Source organism: Ochotona curzoniae, unplaced genomic scaffold (assembly GCF_017591425.1).
Source record: "Ochotona curzoniae isolate NIBS_2020 unplaced genomic scaffold, NIBS_Ocur_1.0 scaffold_4505, whole genome shotgun sequence".
In the NCBI taxonomy this organism is placed as follows: Eukaryota; Metazoa; Chordata; class Mammalia; order Lagomorpha; family Ochotonidae; genus Ochotona; species Ochotona curzoniae.
Window position 1 is genome coordinate 21,198,234 of NW_024467118.1, and position 17,881 is coordinate 21,216,114.

The 17,881-nt window shown below is 38.1% G+C and overlaps 1 protein-coding gene across 3 annotated transcripts in view; it reads right to left on the reverse strand.

Moving 5' to 3' along the window:
* Positions 1-1,723: 1,723 nt before the first annotated feature.
* ARAP2 (ArfGAP with RhoGAP domain, ankyrin repeat and PH domain 2) overlaps positions 1,724-17,881 on the reverse strand; it is a 172,145-nt gene continuing 155,987 nt past the window's right edge. For all 3 annotated transcript variants that reach the window (XM_040965926.1, XM_040965927.1, XM_040965924.1), the window contains 5 exons: positions 17,354-17,436; positions 16,281-16,316; positions 14,358-14,421; positions 7,701-7,835; positions 1,724-3,951 (listed from right to left, as the gene is read on the reverse strand). In XM_040965926.1, coding sequence (XP_040821860.1) covers positions 3,571-3,951; positions 7,701-7,835; positions 14,358-14,421; positions 16,281-16,316; positions 17,354-17,436 — 699 coding nt within the window. In that variant the 3' untranslated portion in view covers positions 1,724-3,570. The remainder of the gene's footprint in view (positions 3,952-7,700; positions 7,836-14,357; positions 14,422-16,280; positions 16,317-17,353; positions 17,437-17,881) is intronic.

The window sequence follows — 17,881 nt, forward strand, 5'->3', positions numbered from 1 at the left end:
GAAGAGTTCCCACCTACCAGGGCAGTCTCCAAAAACCACCAAAGCGGTTTGTCCAGAGCAGGAACTGAGAGCAAGTTATGTGAGCTAAGAAACCTACATATAAGGCAGGAACCCAATTACATGAGTCATGAGCATGATCTCCCAAGGAATGAACTGGCACCAACTAGGAGTTGGATCTGGAATGTGAAGTTTTCATTTTATGTGAACAGAATACATAATTACAATATAACAAATATTTCAAATAAAAAATAAATTCATAAAATAACTGTGGGACTCCAAATATGAGCTTCAGTTAACATGAGTAACTTCTGTGCTCTGTATTTCTGCTTAGAAATAAATGTGCCTATTAATTTCTTTAGTGAAACATAGGTCATATGGTAGCATTTTTTCAAGAAGGATATACGCAGAGAAAGATCTTCCTTACGGTGTTTCACTCCCAAAGTGGCTGTAATGGCTGGAACTGAATCGATCCTAAGCCAGTGGCCAGGAGCATCTCCCACACGGGTGCAGGGTTCCAAGGTTTTGGGCTGTCCTCCACTGCTTTCCCAGGTCACAAGCAAGGAGATGGATGGGAAATGGAGCAGTGGGATATGCACCAGTGCTCAGATGGTATCCCATGCACGCAAGGTGAGGATTTAGCCACCAGTAGATTGTGTTAGGCCCTTCACAAAGGTTTTGATTTTCCTTTTCATTTCTTCAGTGACTCATTGGTCATTCAGTAGCATGTTACTTAACTTCATCTTGTTGTGGATTTTCTATTTTTCTTCCTCTTGTTGATTTTATTTTCTGGCCTAAGGGGACGCATAGTAACTATGTAATAGAGACAATCATATCCAGGTGTAGATACAATGCAGGATGCATCTCCACTTCCAAAGATGGATTCCCAATGAAACTGTCAAATATATCTTGACAACAGGATGTTGCACTGTCTATACGGACAATGTCAGAATGCACTTAACAGCACAATGAGGGACTTAGGACTGTTTATGGAGTAAATTACAATAATATAGAGGAAATCAATGGGTGTAGGGGGCTAGGCAAGGAGAGAGGGCAAATCCCAGAACCTATGGAGCAGTATAATAGATTTAAAAAAGAAAAAAATGTATTACACACATGCTAGAAAAACGTTCATATTTTAAAAATTTGAGATTATTTGACACAACTGTTTTAAGTTTTTTTTTCCCAAATAATTGGCAATGCACACATCGTGGTTCATATTCTGATGATATGGTATATGCACTGATTATCTCTTCTCTGTAGTGCTTAAAAGAACTTTGATAAATAGGCAAGTATCTGGTGCTGCACATTATTAAAAATGCATTTGAAGCATGTTTTTGCAAAGCACAGCTCTATTTTAGAATTTAAAAAATTGTCAGAATAATGCAGACAGTACGTAGTATGCAGTATATAAGTCATATTTTTACTTCATTCTTATTTTGAGTCACTTTCTCCATGTTCCTTGAGGAATCATAAAGTAACGATTTATTTAGAAATCCAATATTTGCAAAGTCCAACAACTATTTTTAGCACTATAGGAATGAAAGAGTGTCATCAATTTATTCTGTGTGAACAATATTCATATTTCTGAGTTTGGAAAAAATGATAGGACCAGTTTGAAGTATTTATTAAATGGAAAAAGAATTTTTAAGGAGGGAAGATAATATTTTCACAGTAACCTTCCACACCTGAAAATAAGAGAAAAATAACAACCACATACAAAAGGTCTTGTGAAACAATTTTAATTTTTACTCAAAATATATGAGAGGTCATTAGCCCTTATCTTACACTTGAAAATGGGAAACAAGTGATCAGGGAAGGGAAGGAAACAGACACTGTTAGAACTTACGCTCCAGTTTCCAGAAAAGTCTTGATAAGGCAGGTTAAAAATTCTGGATACATTCCTACTGTCCACATTTCCAAACATTAATTCACATATGACTTTCTTTCATAAAAATATAAATATCATTCATTAGCAATGATAGTTAAGATCAGTTCTTCTTCCTAAATAGCACATTTTGCTTTAAAGGAAGGCTCCCTAAAGTGCCACCTCCTTTATAAACTGTCCTGCAGTTTTGCTTTTTTTTAAATTCCAATTTATTGGGATTTAATGAATAAATACCATCTATTCTTCATAAAATATTTTATCACCACAAACTACCCATATAAGTGGTCAGAATTTTACAATGTTGAAATTCATATATTTATCAGCACACTACTATACTATGATTTGATGGCCTAATGGATGGGCCTTTGTGTATACATAAATCCCAGATACAAAAGCATGTAAAACAGACGGGAGAGAGAACATGCACAGAAAAAAGCCCAGCCACACGAAATGCTTTTAATATAAACTCTTACCAAGCCTGAAAAAAGTTGAAACTGATGAAATGTGATGCTCCTAACATGAACTAAATGATACTGCCTCCTTAGAAAAATTGCCAATCTAACTGCCTCGTTAACGTGGAAACAAAACTAGAGCTGTGTCACTATTCCCAGATACATGGAAGAAACCACTTCATTGCTACAAAACAAAGATAATGATAGCCAGGTTGAAAGATGAACAAGTGGCTCTTAAATGTGCAGAAGTGTTAAATTATCCTCAGAGAAAGACACTACAACTTTACCTAACGAGAAATAAACATAAACTACATAAAAATCACACAACAACAACAAAACACTGTGATGATTAGATTTGCTCGTACCAAAAGGATACTTATGAACTTAAAAATGTTGTTTGCATGCAGAGACCGTGCAAATGGCATCGGGGGCATATTCCATGCACACGCAGTGTCCAGTTCCTCTTAGCAGCCATTACAAAGAGCTCAAGTGTAGTGAACGTAGAACTGGCTGATTCGCCAATACCATCATACTATTTTTTATTTTTGTTTGCTGAACACGCTTCTCTGGGGAAACAGACACTGAACTTTTTCTCAACAACCAATTTCTCGTAAATAGGTTTTGGGACAAATCTTAGTTTGCCTCTGTGGTTTGTTGACTCCTTGACAAGTTAGAATGCTTGTATCATTTGCTAGGGTAACTGCCTGAACAAATTCTTGCTCTTCTCAAATGGCTTCCCTTTCTCTTCCCTAAGGTATACCCTATGTAAACCTAAAAAAATTATGGTAACTAACTATACAAGGTTTCTCAAAGTGCAACATATGATACAGGCAGTTTCATAAGCTTCATTTGAACACAGCGTTTTATACAATACAGTACAGCTTGAGATTTTTGTTCATAAATTATAGCACTTAACAGACAACTACTTTAAAAGGGTTGACTATTTGAAGTAACCCAACACATCCTTGTTCAAGGTTAATAAGGCTGAACTTTACAAGCTTTGTTCAGAACAAAATTAAGTTAATCTTGCACTTACTCACATATATACATCGTTTAAAATGTTCTTTTAAATGTTTAAGTATGCACAAATTTCCCCTAGGACAGGTAGACGAATGTCTGAAGTATCAGACAGCCACATTTGCCTACAGACACATTGTCACCAATCATAGCTTGGCTTCTGGTTTACACACGAACACTGTACACAACATCTAAAAAAATAATTTGTGTGGCGATTCATTTGACTTCTTTCTGTATCATCTGTTCATCCTGTATGTCTTTTGGAAGGGTTCTAGACCGCTGCAGGACCACACTGAGCTCTTCGATCACTCTGGAAGGTAACTTATGATCTGAGTCCACAAGAATCTTGCTGTTTCTCTCCTCGGTCTTCTTGAGCATCTTCATGCCTTTATGGCCCTTTTGCTGCCCAGGGACCTCTATCTCTGTGTCCTCCAGGCAGTTGAGGCTCCGATGTTTCTTAGTGCGACTTCGGAGCTTGTCGTCTTTGTGCTCAAGGCAGTGGGCCACCATGGAGGCTCGATCCCTTAAGCTGGAGTCCATGGACTCTTTATCATGCCTCTCACTGAGCCGCAGCCTTTCCATTTCTGCTCTTGCACTCTTAAAAAAAAAAAGAAGAAGAATGCATCATGGCGAAACTAATATGAGGTGTGCTTTTAGTTGAAAGTTTATGTTGGCACATAAAAGTTGGTGTTTCCTATACAAGAGCTCATTTCTAGATGCAGCATCCAACTTGACTTTGACACAAGTGGCATGTTGAATTTATATCTCAGAGCCACAAAGTCATATAACATGTAGGTCACAAAAAATTCACTTTAACAGACACTTAACACACCATTTCAAAGATGTCTATCAAATTGACTCTCAATTCACACTTGTCTCTTCCAACTCATTTCTGCTTGGATTACATCACATGGGTTTGCATTCACAGCTTCTTCCACTCTACACACAGCACCCAGGAAAAGGTGATCTACATGGCCACAAGACCTAGGGAAATGCTGGGTGGCAGAGACCCTTCTTCTGGAATTCCAGTCAGTATTAGCATATTGAAGAGGATGAGTAGTAGCATCCAGAAGATACCCAGTAAAATGTTTTGCCTGCATTTTTCTCTTTCCAACGTATGCAATTAGTGAACCATCTCCCTCCATGAAATAGAGGTGCCCTAGATTCATTTTTAAAAGGTAAATATAGAAATAAATAATGTAATACATACATATGCATGTAAAGATTTATTATATACACTCACGTATGTGTGTGTGTCACTTCTGCATTAGTGGATGAGAGCACGCATTCCTAAGAGCTCACAGATACCAGAAGCTTACTGTGATAGGATGCCTGCAACTACATACTGTTGGGCTTTGGGATTTGTATGCATTTGCTCATTGTCTTTTCTAAAATGTCCAATATCCAGGCTTGGCCAGGCCAAAATTTGGCACATAATCTCTGTATCTTCCACCCACTGGTTCACGCTCATATGGGTGCAACACTCAGGGCATAGTGAGACTGCAGCCAGGAACACTTCCTGCCAGGTCTCCAAAACAGGTGATATGAGTACAAGAACTTGGGCCATATTCTGGTGCCTTGCAAAGAAACATTAGCCAGCAAGACTTTGGGACTTTCAAATGCAAAGTGTAGGGAGCAATACTAATACATAAAATGTTGAAATTTCATGTAAAATATACTTCAAACGATACATATTATCTGTAAAGGTAGGGACAGTTGGTAGCAGCAAATGGTTAGGGGACAGAGAATGGGACCGTGAGAAAGAAGAGAAGCCAGGAGTACCTTGAATGCTTTGGAAAAAACAAGTAGAGCCTGGGGAAACAGGTAATATTAGTTATGTACCATATTCTCCTTCAAAGACAAGGTACTGACAATTTAAACAGCAACAGATAAGTTATGAAATAAGGAGAGGCTTGCTTCAAGCAGTGCCATTTGACCTAACAGCTGCAGACAGAGTAATTCCTACTTTCCCGTCCTGAGCAAGGTGAAGCACTCGGGCTCCAGGAGCAGATCGTCCACATACTTTTAGTCTGGAGTCTCTTATAGCCCAGAGATGCAAGGCAATGGTTATGGAGGTCTCGTGATATTGAAAAGTAGTAAGACAGCATATTCTCAAGACACTAGAAGATCTCTTAAAATGACTCTAATCATGAAACTGTTAGTTGATAACCTTTGTATATGTGTGCATCTCTAAATACATACAAGCTCAACCCTCACCATAACGCTTTAAGTATTTCTGACTTTATTTCACTGGTCTTGGTTTAAAGTACATTACATTTTAAGTGGTAGAAATAGAAATACAAAGAACAATGTCCACGTTCATCTAAGGGAGACTCTGAAATGACAGCCAAGCTTGAGCTGTCTGAAACAAACATGCTTCTTTCCATTCCATTATATTATCCAAGAATGGCAGTAGGCGGGCAGGGGAGTAAGATTTTAGGCCACTTTTTTTTTTTTAATTCAGCCACATCTGTTTGCTTATTATTTTTATTTTATAGGTCTTCTTAAGGAAATGGGGATTTTTAAAATAGTTAATTCTAGCATATAGGCTTCTGAATGTCCTACTGTTTTGTTTCAATTATGTGCTAACCAAATACCAAACATTTGTCTAATAAATTCTCATGTATAACATTATTATCCAAAGAGTAGGACAGCAGATTCCACTCTATTCATCAGTGCAGATGGACTGAGCAAGGAAACCAAAGACCTTTATCTCTGACATTTTTGTCTTTCCTGAGATGGTGTATTACCATGGGATGAATGCTCAAGATCATTTCCATGCACGGGACATTTTAAAAATTGGGTCAACATTTGATTAAAATCACTTTAGATGTTCAATTGTTATTTCTGTTTGAAGGCAAGAAATTCAAACACACAAATCTCATATTTAAGCTTGGAAAACACATCTTTTAAGTGCTTTTCTATTGCTTTGTAGGATTCAATCGTGACACTGAAACATTGATTGCAAAATGGTCCATAGAGTGTCTTAAAATTATTAACCTCCTATGTTTTAATTGTAACTGTTTAATAGATTTTATGTGACTTGTAGCAAAAATTCTAAGGAAGCAATGACATTGCCATTGTCCCTCCTTTTCCCTCTCCTTGCTACCCTTTCTCCTCATTTTTCTTTAACTTTTGAGATAAAATATTTCAGATTTATACTACAGTAAAATGCTTAATACTTCACCAAATGAGAAAATTAACAAGTAAAAAGCAAAGGGAAAAAAAAAGATCTTAGTTTAGTGGAAATGCAGACAATGAGTATAAATAATAATTGAATACAAAAAGGCTTATTTCACCCATATACAGCAAACTATCAAGTAAGCACAGATCATTAAAACAGTAACAATATAGCTCTTCACCACTGACAAACATATAAAACCAAGTTGTACAAAACTATATTTGCAGTGACACTATGAAATGCTATACATGTAATCCCACCATGTGCAGCAAAATGTACTCCACTGGAGGACAACGAACTGAGTGAATTAAGACAGACTCAGAAAGACAAAAACTGCATGTTCTCACTCATATAAGGAAGCTGAAATTAAAAAAAAAAAGACAAGGAAAGAAATATCTATATGTTATGGGTATCATGGCAATCTTTGATTTAATGTTTATTTACATTTACTTGAAAGGGGGAGAAGGTGGGTATCTTTCATCACTGGGTCACTACCCAAATACACGTCGCAGTATCCAGGGTTGGGTTGTACTGAAGCCAGGAACCCAGAACACAATGTGGATCTTCCATATGGTTAGCAGGGACCCAAGCACGTGAGCCACCATCCGCCTCCCCGGGCATATCTGCAGGAAGCTAGATTAGCAGTGTAGCCAGAATTCAAATTGGCATTCTGATATGGTAGCTTATCACACCTCAGACGGAGGTAGCACACAACAGTTTTCTTGTAAGATGCCAAACTGTCTTTAGCAATGTTCAGCTGTCAGCTTACAGGTTCTGAGGTGAATGGAGACACCTCCACTGGTTCCCAAACGCCAGAACTTCATGGTGTTACCACAAAGAGTAGCCACCATGGCTCCTGACATACATGGAGTTCATTTTTAGTGTTGTAATGAAACCTAGATTAATACTGCTTTTTTTAAAAAGATCACCTTTGCAAGATTAGCAATGACAAATAAGTGGTGTTGTATATATGAAACTGAGCAGCTAGTGACATTAAAAATTATTGGCACATAGCTATTTGCACTGTTTTTGTATGTAGGTTGTTAGGATTTTCAATGTGATTATTTTTGGACTTTTGAAGCCACTAAAGTAACTGATACACTTAGTTGCATTAAAGACATTTGAAAACAAATGTTATAATAATGAAATGAGATGATTAACTTACCTCAATATTTCTCTGAGCCTGGATTATATTTTTCTCCTGCTGGATGGGAATTAGCGGCAAACCACCGATTTTGGGATTTTTAGTTATTGAACGTTTTCGCTCCTTCCCAGCTGGTGGCCATATATCATTTTCATGCTGTGGAAACACAATTTCCTGCTGTTGGTGTTCAATATTATCCTGCATTATACCACGCTCGTCACTTGGCTCCTTTTTTTGTACATCCACACCAGACAAATCTGCTTTCCATGAATGGCATTTGTAATTATGATGTTGACTCTAGTGAGACATCGCTCGAGGACATGAAACTCATGGAACCAAGCTTTGAGATCTCAGTTCAATTTCAAGTTTCAAATACATGCCTTCTGACTACTTATCAAACCAAAAGGGGAGAAATACTTGAGGAAATCAACAGATCTCTTTGTGGGAGTAAAAAAATGATGCATGTCTGTATTTCCAGGCTCAGTACTAAAGCCAGAAATGCATTAATTTGCTCTCTGCAGCTAAGATGGTTGTAGCATAAAACTAACTTGAACATACATCCTCCAGCCAAGCTAAAAGCCAGAGTTATCAGAAAATTAGCCTTATTTTTTTAAAAAAAACATCAATTTTTTAAAGATTTATCTATTTTATTACAAAGTCAGATATACAGAGAGGAGGAGAGACAAAGAGGAAGATCTTCCATCCAATGATTCACTGGTGCTGCTCCGTTCAAACGCCAGGAGCCAGGAACCTCCTCCGGGTCCCCCACGTGGGTGCAGGGTCCCAAGGTTTTGGGCCGTCCTCAACTGCTTTCCCAGGCCACAAGCTGGGAGTTGCATGGGGAGCTGCCAGGATTAGAACCAGCACCCATAAGGGATCCTGGTGCATTCAAGGTGAGGACTTTAGCCGCTAGACCATGCCATCAGGCCCAATTAGCCTTATTTTATCACTTTGTAAATGTGCTACATTTTCATCTAACTGAATTTCAAAGAATTGCTAACTTCTACATATTTACCCTAAAAATCATCATACAATATATCATGTGGCAATTTAACTTTTGAATTACTTTTGACACAACTAACATTCTGGCCCACTAAAGAATCAATGACATGATTGGGGAAATGGTAATTTTGCAATGGGATACACGTCCACTGATAAACGTACACACCGTTGTATGATTAATCCTTGAGAAGCATCATTAAGTTTTGTTTCTACTCCTTGGACTAGATTAACATTTCAAAAGTTAGAAAAAGCAAAATGAATTTCAGACAATATATGAAATAAACACAGAATGCTCAATATCAAATGAGAAGTTTACACAGGTTCCAGCAAACTGCAAACTATTTGGGGAACTATACAATTGCCTATCTAGTGTTGAACTCTCCTCAAATCCTATGCATCAACAGATTTTTGCTTCTCTGTTTCAGTTACTATTCCAATAGTGTTTTATAGCAGAGATTTCATTTCAACAAATATTTACTACATTCTCATTATAACAATATAACGATTATTAACAACAAAGGGCATAGTGGTTGCCACTGTGTTTATTAATACACCTATTTTATTTCATTTATTCTTCAATGATTCTGCAGAATCTAATCATAAGACTTACAGTCCCAAATGTTGGAAAATTAATTTTCATATTGTATAATCAGAATGTTCCCCAACATCTAAAAGCTGAGAAAAAAAAAAACTGGCTGCAATGGAAACAGGTAATTCTGAGATTTTTATTTATACTTTTAGGACACTGATGAACAGTGTATATGGTAACTGATATTTTAAGAAACATATGAGCAAACACATCTTTTCTGAAGCAACATAAAATGGCAAGACTGCTAGCTAACTGAACTATACTGATTCATCCAATCCGTATTTTTCCAACAAAAGTCATTAGTTCTATGTTCTAATTATGATTTATAGTTACTTTAAGCTTTTTCAAAAAATATACATAATGGACTGCATAGTTGAGGTTCATGCTTTCATAATGATTATCAATGATCATATCCCCAACATTACACTTCTGCCTTCCACTTTCTAATCCCAACCTCCCAATCTTTTCAGCAAACAATCTGACATCAATCACTCCATGTACTCTCGGGACCTTTGGCTCGCCAAGCCATTTGCGACTTCACTCCTCTACTCACTTTTCCTCACCTCTCCCACAAGCAGGTTGAGATTTTACTTGCAATCAGTAAACTCTCTTTCTAATAAATATGTTTCAACTCTTTGCTCTTTCTTTGTCATAAGTTACTTGGCTAACATAGTGAAACATTGTTCTATATATTTCATGAATCATAGCCATTGATAAATGAAAAAAGTAAGATTCCTCTGTAGATTTAACTACCTTTAACTTTAGGGGGAAACAATTTGCCATGGTGGGTGGACCCCCTACATCCTGTGTCCCATTGGGGTCCCAGCCCAGGCCTAGTTCTGGATTCCTGATTATGTATTCAGGTAGGCAGCAGGGGATGGAATCATCAATCAACTTTTTAGTACCTACATGGCAGATGTGGACTGAGTTCCTGGTTTCAGCCCTCAGCTCATCCTAGGCCTGGAAGTTACAGGCACTAGAGGTGTGGATCAATAGATGAAACATGTCTTTTTGCATCTGTCTGTCTTTCAAATCTATAAAACATCTAAATTTTTCATACATTTAGCCTCAAGTTTCAAGCAAAGATTAATCGCAACCTTCAAGTTAAACCACAGGATAACTAGGTTTTTTCACCCTCAGGAGAAAATTCTTGCTTGTTCTACCTTACAGATGGTGAACTTATTAATTCCAAGTTATTTTTAATAATCAATTAATTTCACTTTCTCACTGTGAAGTGTATCAGTGTATTTGCATTTGTAGCTGTGAAAGCTTTTTCCCTTTTATTATAATCACAATTCACTCTGATTATACATGACTCTTCAATCATATCTGTAATTGCTCAGTACATTAACATAGGTAGTTAGTAATTTGAAAACAAGCATGCTGGTGTCTGTTGTACAATGATTTTCTGCAGGGAACCACCGTGTTCTTGATCATATTACTCCAAGTCTGCTTGTGCCTTCTGATTTAATATCGCTCTTTTATTATAAATGCAAAGTATACACTTCCTGAACTTAAAGACACAAATCAAAACCCCCAAACCTATCGCTGCTCTCTTGTTGCTAGCTAATTACAACATCATTTACTATATAGTGAATTACTTCACAGAATTTTTTTTAGCTTCCAATTTGATTTGTGTCCTCCTCATCCTTTCCCAATTGTTTTGGTATTTGTTTGCATGTTTGTTTCCTTTCTGCTTGAGCTTTAAATTTTGTAGTATCCTGGTGTTTAGTCATCGGCTTTACCTTCCACTTCCTCTTCTGTCTCACTCCCTTCTTTCTCCTCTTTCTCTCTTCTCTGTATTGCCCCTTCTTTCTGGTTTCACCCAAACTAAATAGTAACTTATGTCAAACTTACAATCCCCAATTCTTTGAGTTTTTAATCCACACATCTTATTGCTACTTAGGAGAACCACCTCTGTATCTATTAAGCATCTCAGACTTCATGTGGTCCAAACACAACTCTAAGTCTCCTTCTGTATCTCTCATAAGTCTACACATATATTCTCTATTTGCCCAGAGCTGAAAAAATTAAGATTCTTCCTTGACTCCTGCTGCTTCTTTCAAACTGCTAGAGCCAGTCAATCAGAGAGCCTCACCAACTATACGTTCAAACATTCCTGAGTAAGAATATGCCTCATTTTATCCACTGTAACCACCTAGTCTGAACTGAGAGGAGTTTCCTAGTAAAAACTCTTCTTGATTCTGTGACCTCCTACAGTGCAGACCCAACAAAGGGACCACAAATGTGTATATATATATTTTTTTTCTCAATTAAATTAACTGAAAATGTATCTTTTGCTCTGAATTCTAAAAGATGAACTACAGGATCTGTCTCCTGCCTTCCTCATCTCTCACATCATCCCACACATAGGCTTCATGATTTTCATGAGAAAAAAAATAACCAAGATTATAAAGATGTCTTAGGACCTAGACCTGCTGGCTCCATCCCTGGAATGATCCCTCTTGATCCCTGCATAAATCACTCCTCATTTCAGAGATCTTTCAGCTTACCTTTCACCTAGTAGGAAAGCCACACCCCCAAGGCTCCTCCCTCAATGACTGCAGTCATAGGCACTTCTTTCCCAGCTGACCTCAGCTGCTACTTCATCACACTGATGTCCATAAAGAATTTCACCTGATTATTTGTGTTTTTCCACTTTCCTGCTCTCTTACAGATCATGGACTGTGCAAAAGACACTGGGCTCCAGGGAGCAAATGTGCTCAAGAGTTTAGTAAGACACACAAGTTCTTTCCTCTCTTGGAGTTTACATCTTAAAAGGAGAGGCAGACAGGGATAATTCAGGATACAAACATTTCTAAGGAACTGTTACAGTAGTAGAAAAGTGCAGGTGTGAAGGGTGATAAGCTGAAGGTTTAACTGCTCTCAAGGACAGAGAAAAATGTGCTATTCAAGCCGTAATCCAGAGGATTTCTGAGTAAGAAGCAAGCATGGAGATGAGTATTACCAAATATTTGAAATGCTGGAAGGAACTCTCCCTAAGGTATGCTTCTGCAGGAAGGGAGGGAAGGTGGGAGGGAGGGAGTGTGTGTGTGTGTGTGCTTTCTTATATTTACTCAACATTTGCTACTTTACTGTCTCCCTTTAGAGATGACCCATAAATCCCCAACTCCATGAGGGCCTCGGTGTTTTTAGTCAGACCCCATGAAGTGAGTTAGTGGAAGCATGACTGGGTCAATTCTTCGGAAGTAGGACACACACAGGCAGGAAGAAACCAGCTGGGTTCTGGTCAGGAGAGCTGTTAATTCCATGAGTTTCAACCACCAAGTCTACCGATTTCAATGACAAAAACAAGAGCATCCATTTATTGTGCCACACACAGCTTTTCAGTCCACGGCCTTACTTAACTAAAATACTTCTGGTCTAATTTTTCTAAGTAGACTTCGAATATCAGATTTTGTTTTTAAGTTGCAAAGAAAAGTCTCTTAAAAAGTTAACAGTCGGATTTTGCTACTATTCCCAGGTAGTAATAATGGAGACAGACTGAAAAGAGCCGTATTTATTAACCACTGGGAAGGTTAATAAATCAAATGAACAGAGAAAATGGTTTTCAAAACAAATAAGGACTAAATTTTGGGGTGAGTTAACTTCTTGTTTGTAAGAAACAGGAAAGTACCTCCTTGGTAATAAAGAGTGGCAACTTAATCGTTACCAATGAATTTCAATGTTCTGTGAAAACAGCTCTGTTGGGAATCAGTCAGACAAGGTGGTGAAACAAACCAACCCAATTAATGGAACTGTTTAACCCTTCCCTGAATGAAAAAGCTTTTTCCTTAGGAAGGAGTCTGACTGGAGAATTGACTACAAGCAATGTCTTTACCTCAACAATCCCAGGTTAAAACTGGTAATGAAAGCTGTGATCGTGAAGCAGTAAGGCTGCCTTTGCCCTGTTAGGCCAGGCAAAGCCAGGCCAGGTTTGTTGGGATGATCCTGAGTTAACCCTCAGGAAGCACAGGGTACACAATAAATGCTAAAGAAAGACAGGTCACTGCCCTTGGAAAGGCAAGTGTGAGGTGAATAGAAGGAATAGCAAATGAAGTCAGATACTTTTCTAAATGAAGATCTTCTTGGACCTCAAGGTGGCAGCTGGCATGAATTTCTCTTTCTTTCTGCATTCCCTTAAAGAACGCAGAGCTCACACCTGGCATTGATTGCCTAGTGGCTATATCCTCACCTTGCAATGCACAGGGATCCCACATGGCAACAGTTCATGTCCCAGTTGCTCCACTTCCCATCCAGATCCCAGCCTGTGGACTGGGAAAGCAGAGGAGAACTGCCCCAAAGCCTTGGGACCCTGCACCTGCATGGGAGACCTGAAAGAAGCTCCTGGCTTTTGGCTTTGGATCTGCTCAGCTCTGGCCACTGTGGCTACTTGGAGATTGAATCAGCAGATGGAAGATTTGTTTCTCTGTCTCTCTTTCTCTCTGTAAGTTTGTCATTCCAATAAAAATAAATACATTTTTTTAAAGAGTTATTTTTATTATTTTTTTATTGGAAAGGCGGATATACAGAGAGGAGAGACAGAGAGGAAGATCTTCCATCCGATGATTCACTCCCCAAGTGAGCGCAACGGGCCGATACTATGCCGATCCGAAGCCAGGAGCCTCTTCTGGGCCTCCCACGCGGGTGCAGGGTCCCAAAGCCTTGGGCCGTCCTCGACTGCCTTCCCGGGCCACAGGCAGGGAGCTGGAAGGGAAGCAGGGCTGCCGGGATTAGAACCGGCGCCCATATGGGATCCTGGGCGTGCAAGGCGAGGACCTTTAACCACTTGCGCCACCGCGCCGGGCCCAAAATAAATACATTTTTTTAAAAAATGCAGAGCTCCTAAGCCGGGAAAGTCCTTAGGCTTTCAAAAATCCTCAGCGGAGAGAATAAACTCTGCTGCACGGAGTAATGGACAAAACTGGGCTTATACCTATTTTAAAGAATAAGAACAGGAATAAATGTTTGCCAATTCTACATATCCAAAACTCTTACTAAAAATTCTTTGAAAACCACTGTCAGACTAGCATTTCCTGTAAACAAAGTTATTATATCTTGCCCAAGAACTGAAGCAGGTATCATACCTGTACAATAAAGATACTGGCCATCCACTCCATTTGGGTTTGTGAATTGTCACAACATAGGTGCCTGTAAAACAGTTTATAAGACACATAATCAGAGACATTTGATGCTTAATGATTGAATGCCATCAAAATGGAAATATATCAGTACCAGCTGCTTTAATAATCTGATAAGCATATATTATATAACAGTTTAAATATGCACACTTAAAATATTACAGTGTAAGATTTTGACAGCTCAAAGAGGTCAACGATATTTTTGAAAAGATGAAAAGGGCAATATCACTTTGCTTTTCTAGTATGTGATGGCAAAATACCTTTTTCTTCGGAAAGTCTAAACCTAAAGGGAAAAAAAAGTTTGCACACTCTCTTAAGAGCAGATTTTTTCTTTTTTATGAGACTGACACCATCTCTAGTGTTAGTACTGTTAACACTAACACCTGCAGACTCATGACAAATGAGCTACATGACAAACCGGTATATGTTCAACAACATTGATTCAGTAAGTTTTGTGCTCATGAATGCTTAGTAGGCTTGTTAATTATCCATCTATTAATAAGTAAGTTAACCTAGGCTCAAGAATCTTTAAGATTCATGTAGTTTTTTAGGGTAACTGTGTATCTAAACAATCAAATTATATCACAGTCGGTGAAAAGTTAAGCAAAAAACAAGGAATAGTAGTTGGCAATAAGGTGAAGGTAGTTTTATGTAAAAGAAAAATATTGTAACTTATATCAGAATGACATAAGGGATATTGCAATATAATAGTACTTTTTATATTCCTTAGTATTAAGGTGATGAACTTAAAATGTTAAAAAATATTTCAAATAGTTGCTTGCTTTCTCCACTAGTCTCATAAATTCACTGTCCATATCCAATATCTTATTTACCTATGCAGACCATTTTAATTATATATACTAAAATAATATAGGTGCAAAGAAAAGTAATCATAGGACATTGGTAGCTGGTAGAGCTTTTGAGGTGTTCAGGTCTAATTTGAAAGAATGAGAGATGAGTCCACTAGATCCTCCAAGTGAGAAAGGAAATTCCACGGAAGTTGAAGCAGCAGCATTTATTACCGAAGAGGGAAGGGGACCTATACCAGAAGCACCTCTGTGACACAAAGGGGAGCAAGATATGGAAGGTGGGTTCAGGACAATGGAAGGGGAAAAGTTATGGAAGAGGAAGCTGATGATGTCACCTGTTAAAGGTCTGACATGTCATTCCAATTATTTCTGCACTTTATTCCATAGGCAACTGGATTCACACAATAGTTTTATAACAGGAGAAAAACATGAAACATCGTAGCAAAGTCCCATTGGTGACTAAAAAACACAGTGAAGTCAGAGGCAGTGAAAAACATTTAGAACTCTTGGAATACTCCCGACAGATGCTCAAGGCCTGGCACTCAGGAGCACGAGGGGACGATGCAGAGGTGTTGTGCTGTGGTTTGGTGATTGATTTGGCATAGGCAGGTGAGGCAGGGAGAGAAATGTCATATACTCTCAAATTGTACTTGGCCATTTTTGGTACCAATGTGAATAGGAGCATCTATGTAAAAAACAACTTTGAGACCGGAATAAAGTTCATTAAACGGTTACCTTAATTAGTTTTTGTCTTTAAAAACTGAGTTTTGCCTACTTATCAAATGAAATTGCCTTTCATGATTCTTTAGTACCTGTAGAACAAATCAGATGTGGCTTCTCTTAGCGGGTATTGCCAACTGGCTGGACATAAGGACTGGAACAATCTGACAACAGACCTATTGCATTTTTTTCATCCTCAATTAAAAGTATTTAGAAAAGACTTTAACTTCACATAGGGTGAAACATTTTCTGTCTATAGTTCTGCCTGCCATAAAGTGAAGGGATTCTTTTATTGAAGGGGTCACCAATACAAGAAATCCAGAAGCAACCAATTACTCACCAGTGATGCTTGTCTGAATATGCAGTTAAGCCCCAGCTGTATCACACAGGAAAAAAACACACACACACACAAACATATATTAAAATTGATACATTTTCTAAGACTGAGATAGAATCTTATGTTCACAATGTGGGATTTAAAGGTAGATATATACAAGTGATCACGCACAGAATGATTCGACTGGAAATAAATACTAAGTATGAAAGGATTTGCCTACAGATTTCAGATGGGCAGAAGGGAGACAGTTGAGGTGTGTTCATGGGGAAGAGCAGGAAGCTCTGATGCCTATTCAGATGTCAATGAAAATGGCAAAAAAAAAAAAAAAACCTTCATATACAGTGACCTACTGATACTGGAGGAAATTTGAAATGTGCCAATTGCAACACAAATACAGATACAGGGCTTCAAAACAAAGCCTATGGGGAAGAGTGAGATTCCACCCAGTAACTGCATCTTGGAAGTAATCACACACAGCTCATTAACACGATGTTTCGTCTGAGTGAGAAACGTGTTAGTTTAAAAATAATTCAATAAAAGTGATTTGTGATTAAAAAAAAAAACTGTGGTATAAACTGAATGCTAGAGTGAATCAAGTGTTAAAGAGATGCATGATGATATCCACTTCCTGGCTACCATTTACTTGTTACAGTATCAGATTCAGGACAACAGAAAGGATTACAGGGTCACGAACAACACACTGTAAAAACCAACTACCAAAAGAATGTAGGGCCAAGTTTGTTCTCCTACAAGTACAATTGCCCGGACACTTCATAGCACCCATGCTGTGACGTGACTGATCAACGAACCCATGTCCTCTCAGGAGATGGAACCTTCTGAGGATGGACTGGACACACGTGGGACTGCAGCCAAGGCAGACGGTGGTCCCAGTCAGAGGTAACATGACCCCTCCTTACCTGCTCAAGATACCCAGCCATAGTCAGGGCAACTTAAAGGAATCTGCCTAAAATGTAATTCATTACTAATACATGTGATGCTTCTGACTCGTAATCACTTAACAGGCTCATTTTCCCCTTATTTCTTTCAACAGTCTTTCCCTGTCTGTCAAATCTTACCTTGTTGGCGGCTTCATTTTCTTTTTCACTCCAAGGTAAAACTTCATGGAACTGAGGGTAAACACTTTTTCATGTTTACTACTCTATAAGGAAGATAAAATAATTTGTAATTGAGCAGTTTAGATACATTTTATTTTTCCTAGAGTATTAATGCCTGTGTTTAGAACTATTTAGTTTCTTTAAGGTTTTATGAACACCAAATGTAAGTAAGCAAAGAGCATTCTAGTCATAATGTAAACAAGCACATTTAAATACACAGCTTTAGACACATACATATAAACAGGTGCCATGTTTATAAATACATGTGCGTATATATCGATACATATGTGTATATGAACACGCATATGCACAGCTCCCTAATTCTTTATTGGTAACACTTCTGAGCAGATATGCTTCAAAACTCAGGTGTTTCTTCCTATTTTAAAAATATGAAATGACACAAACCACTCCTGTTCTCTGGGCAGCACTGAACTCAAATACATTCTTGTTTCTGTGGAGGAATCTGATATTTCATATACTATAAGCTAA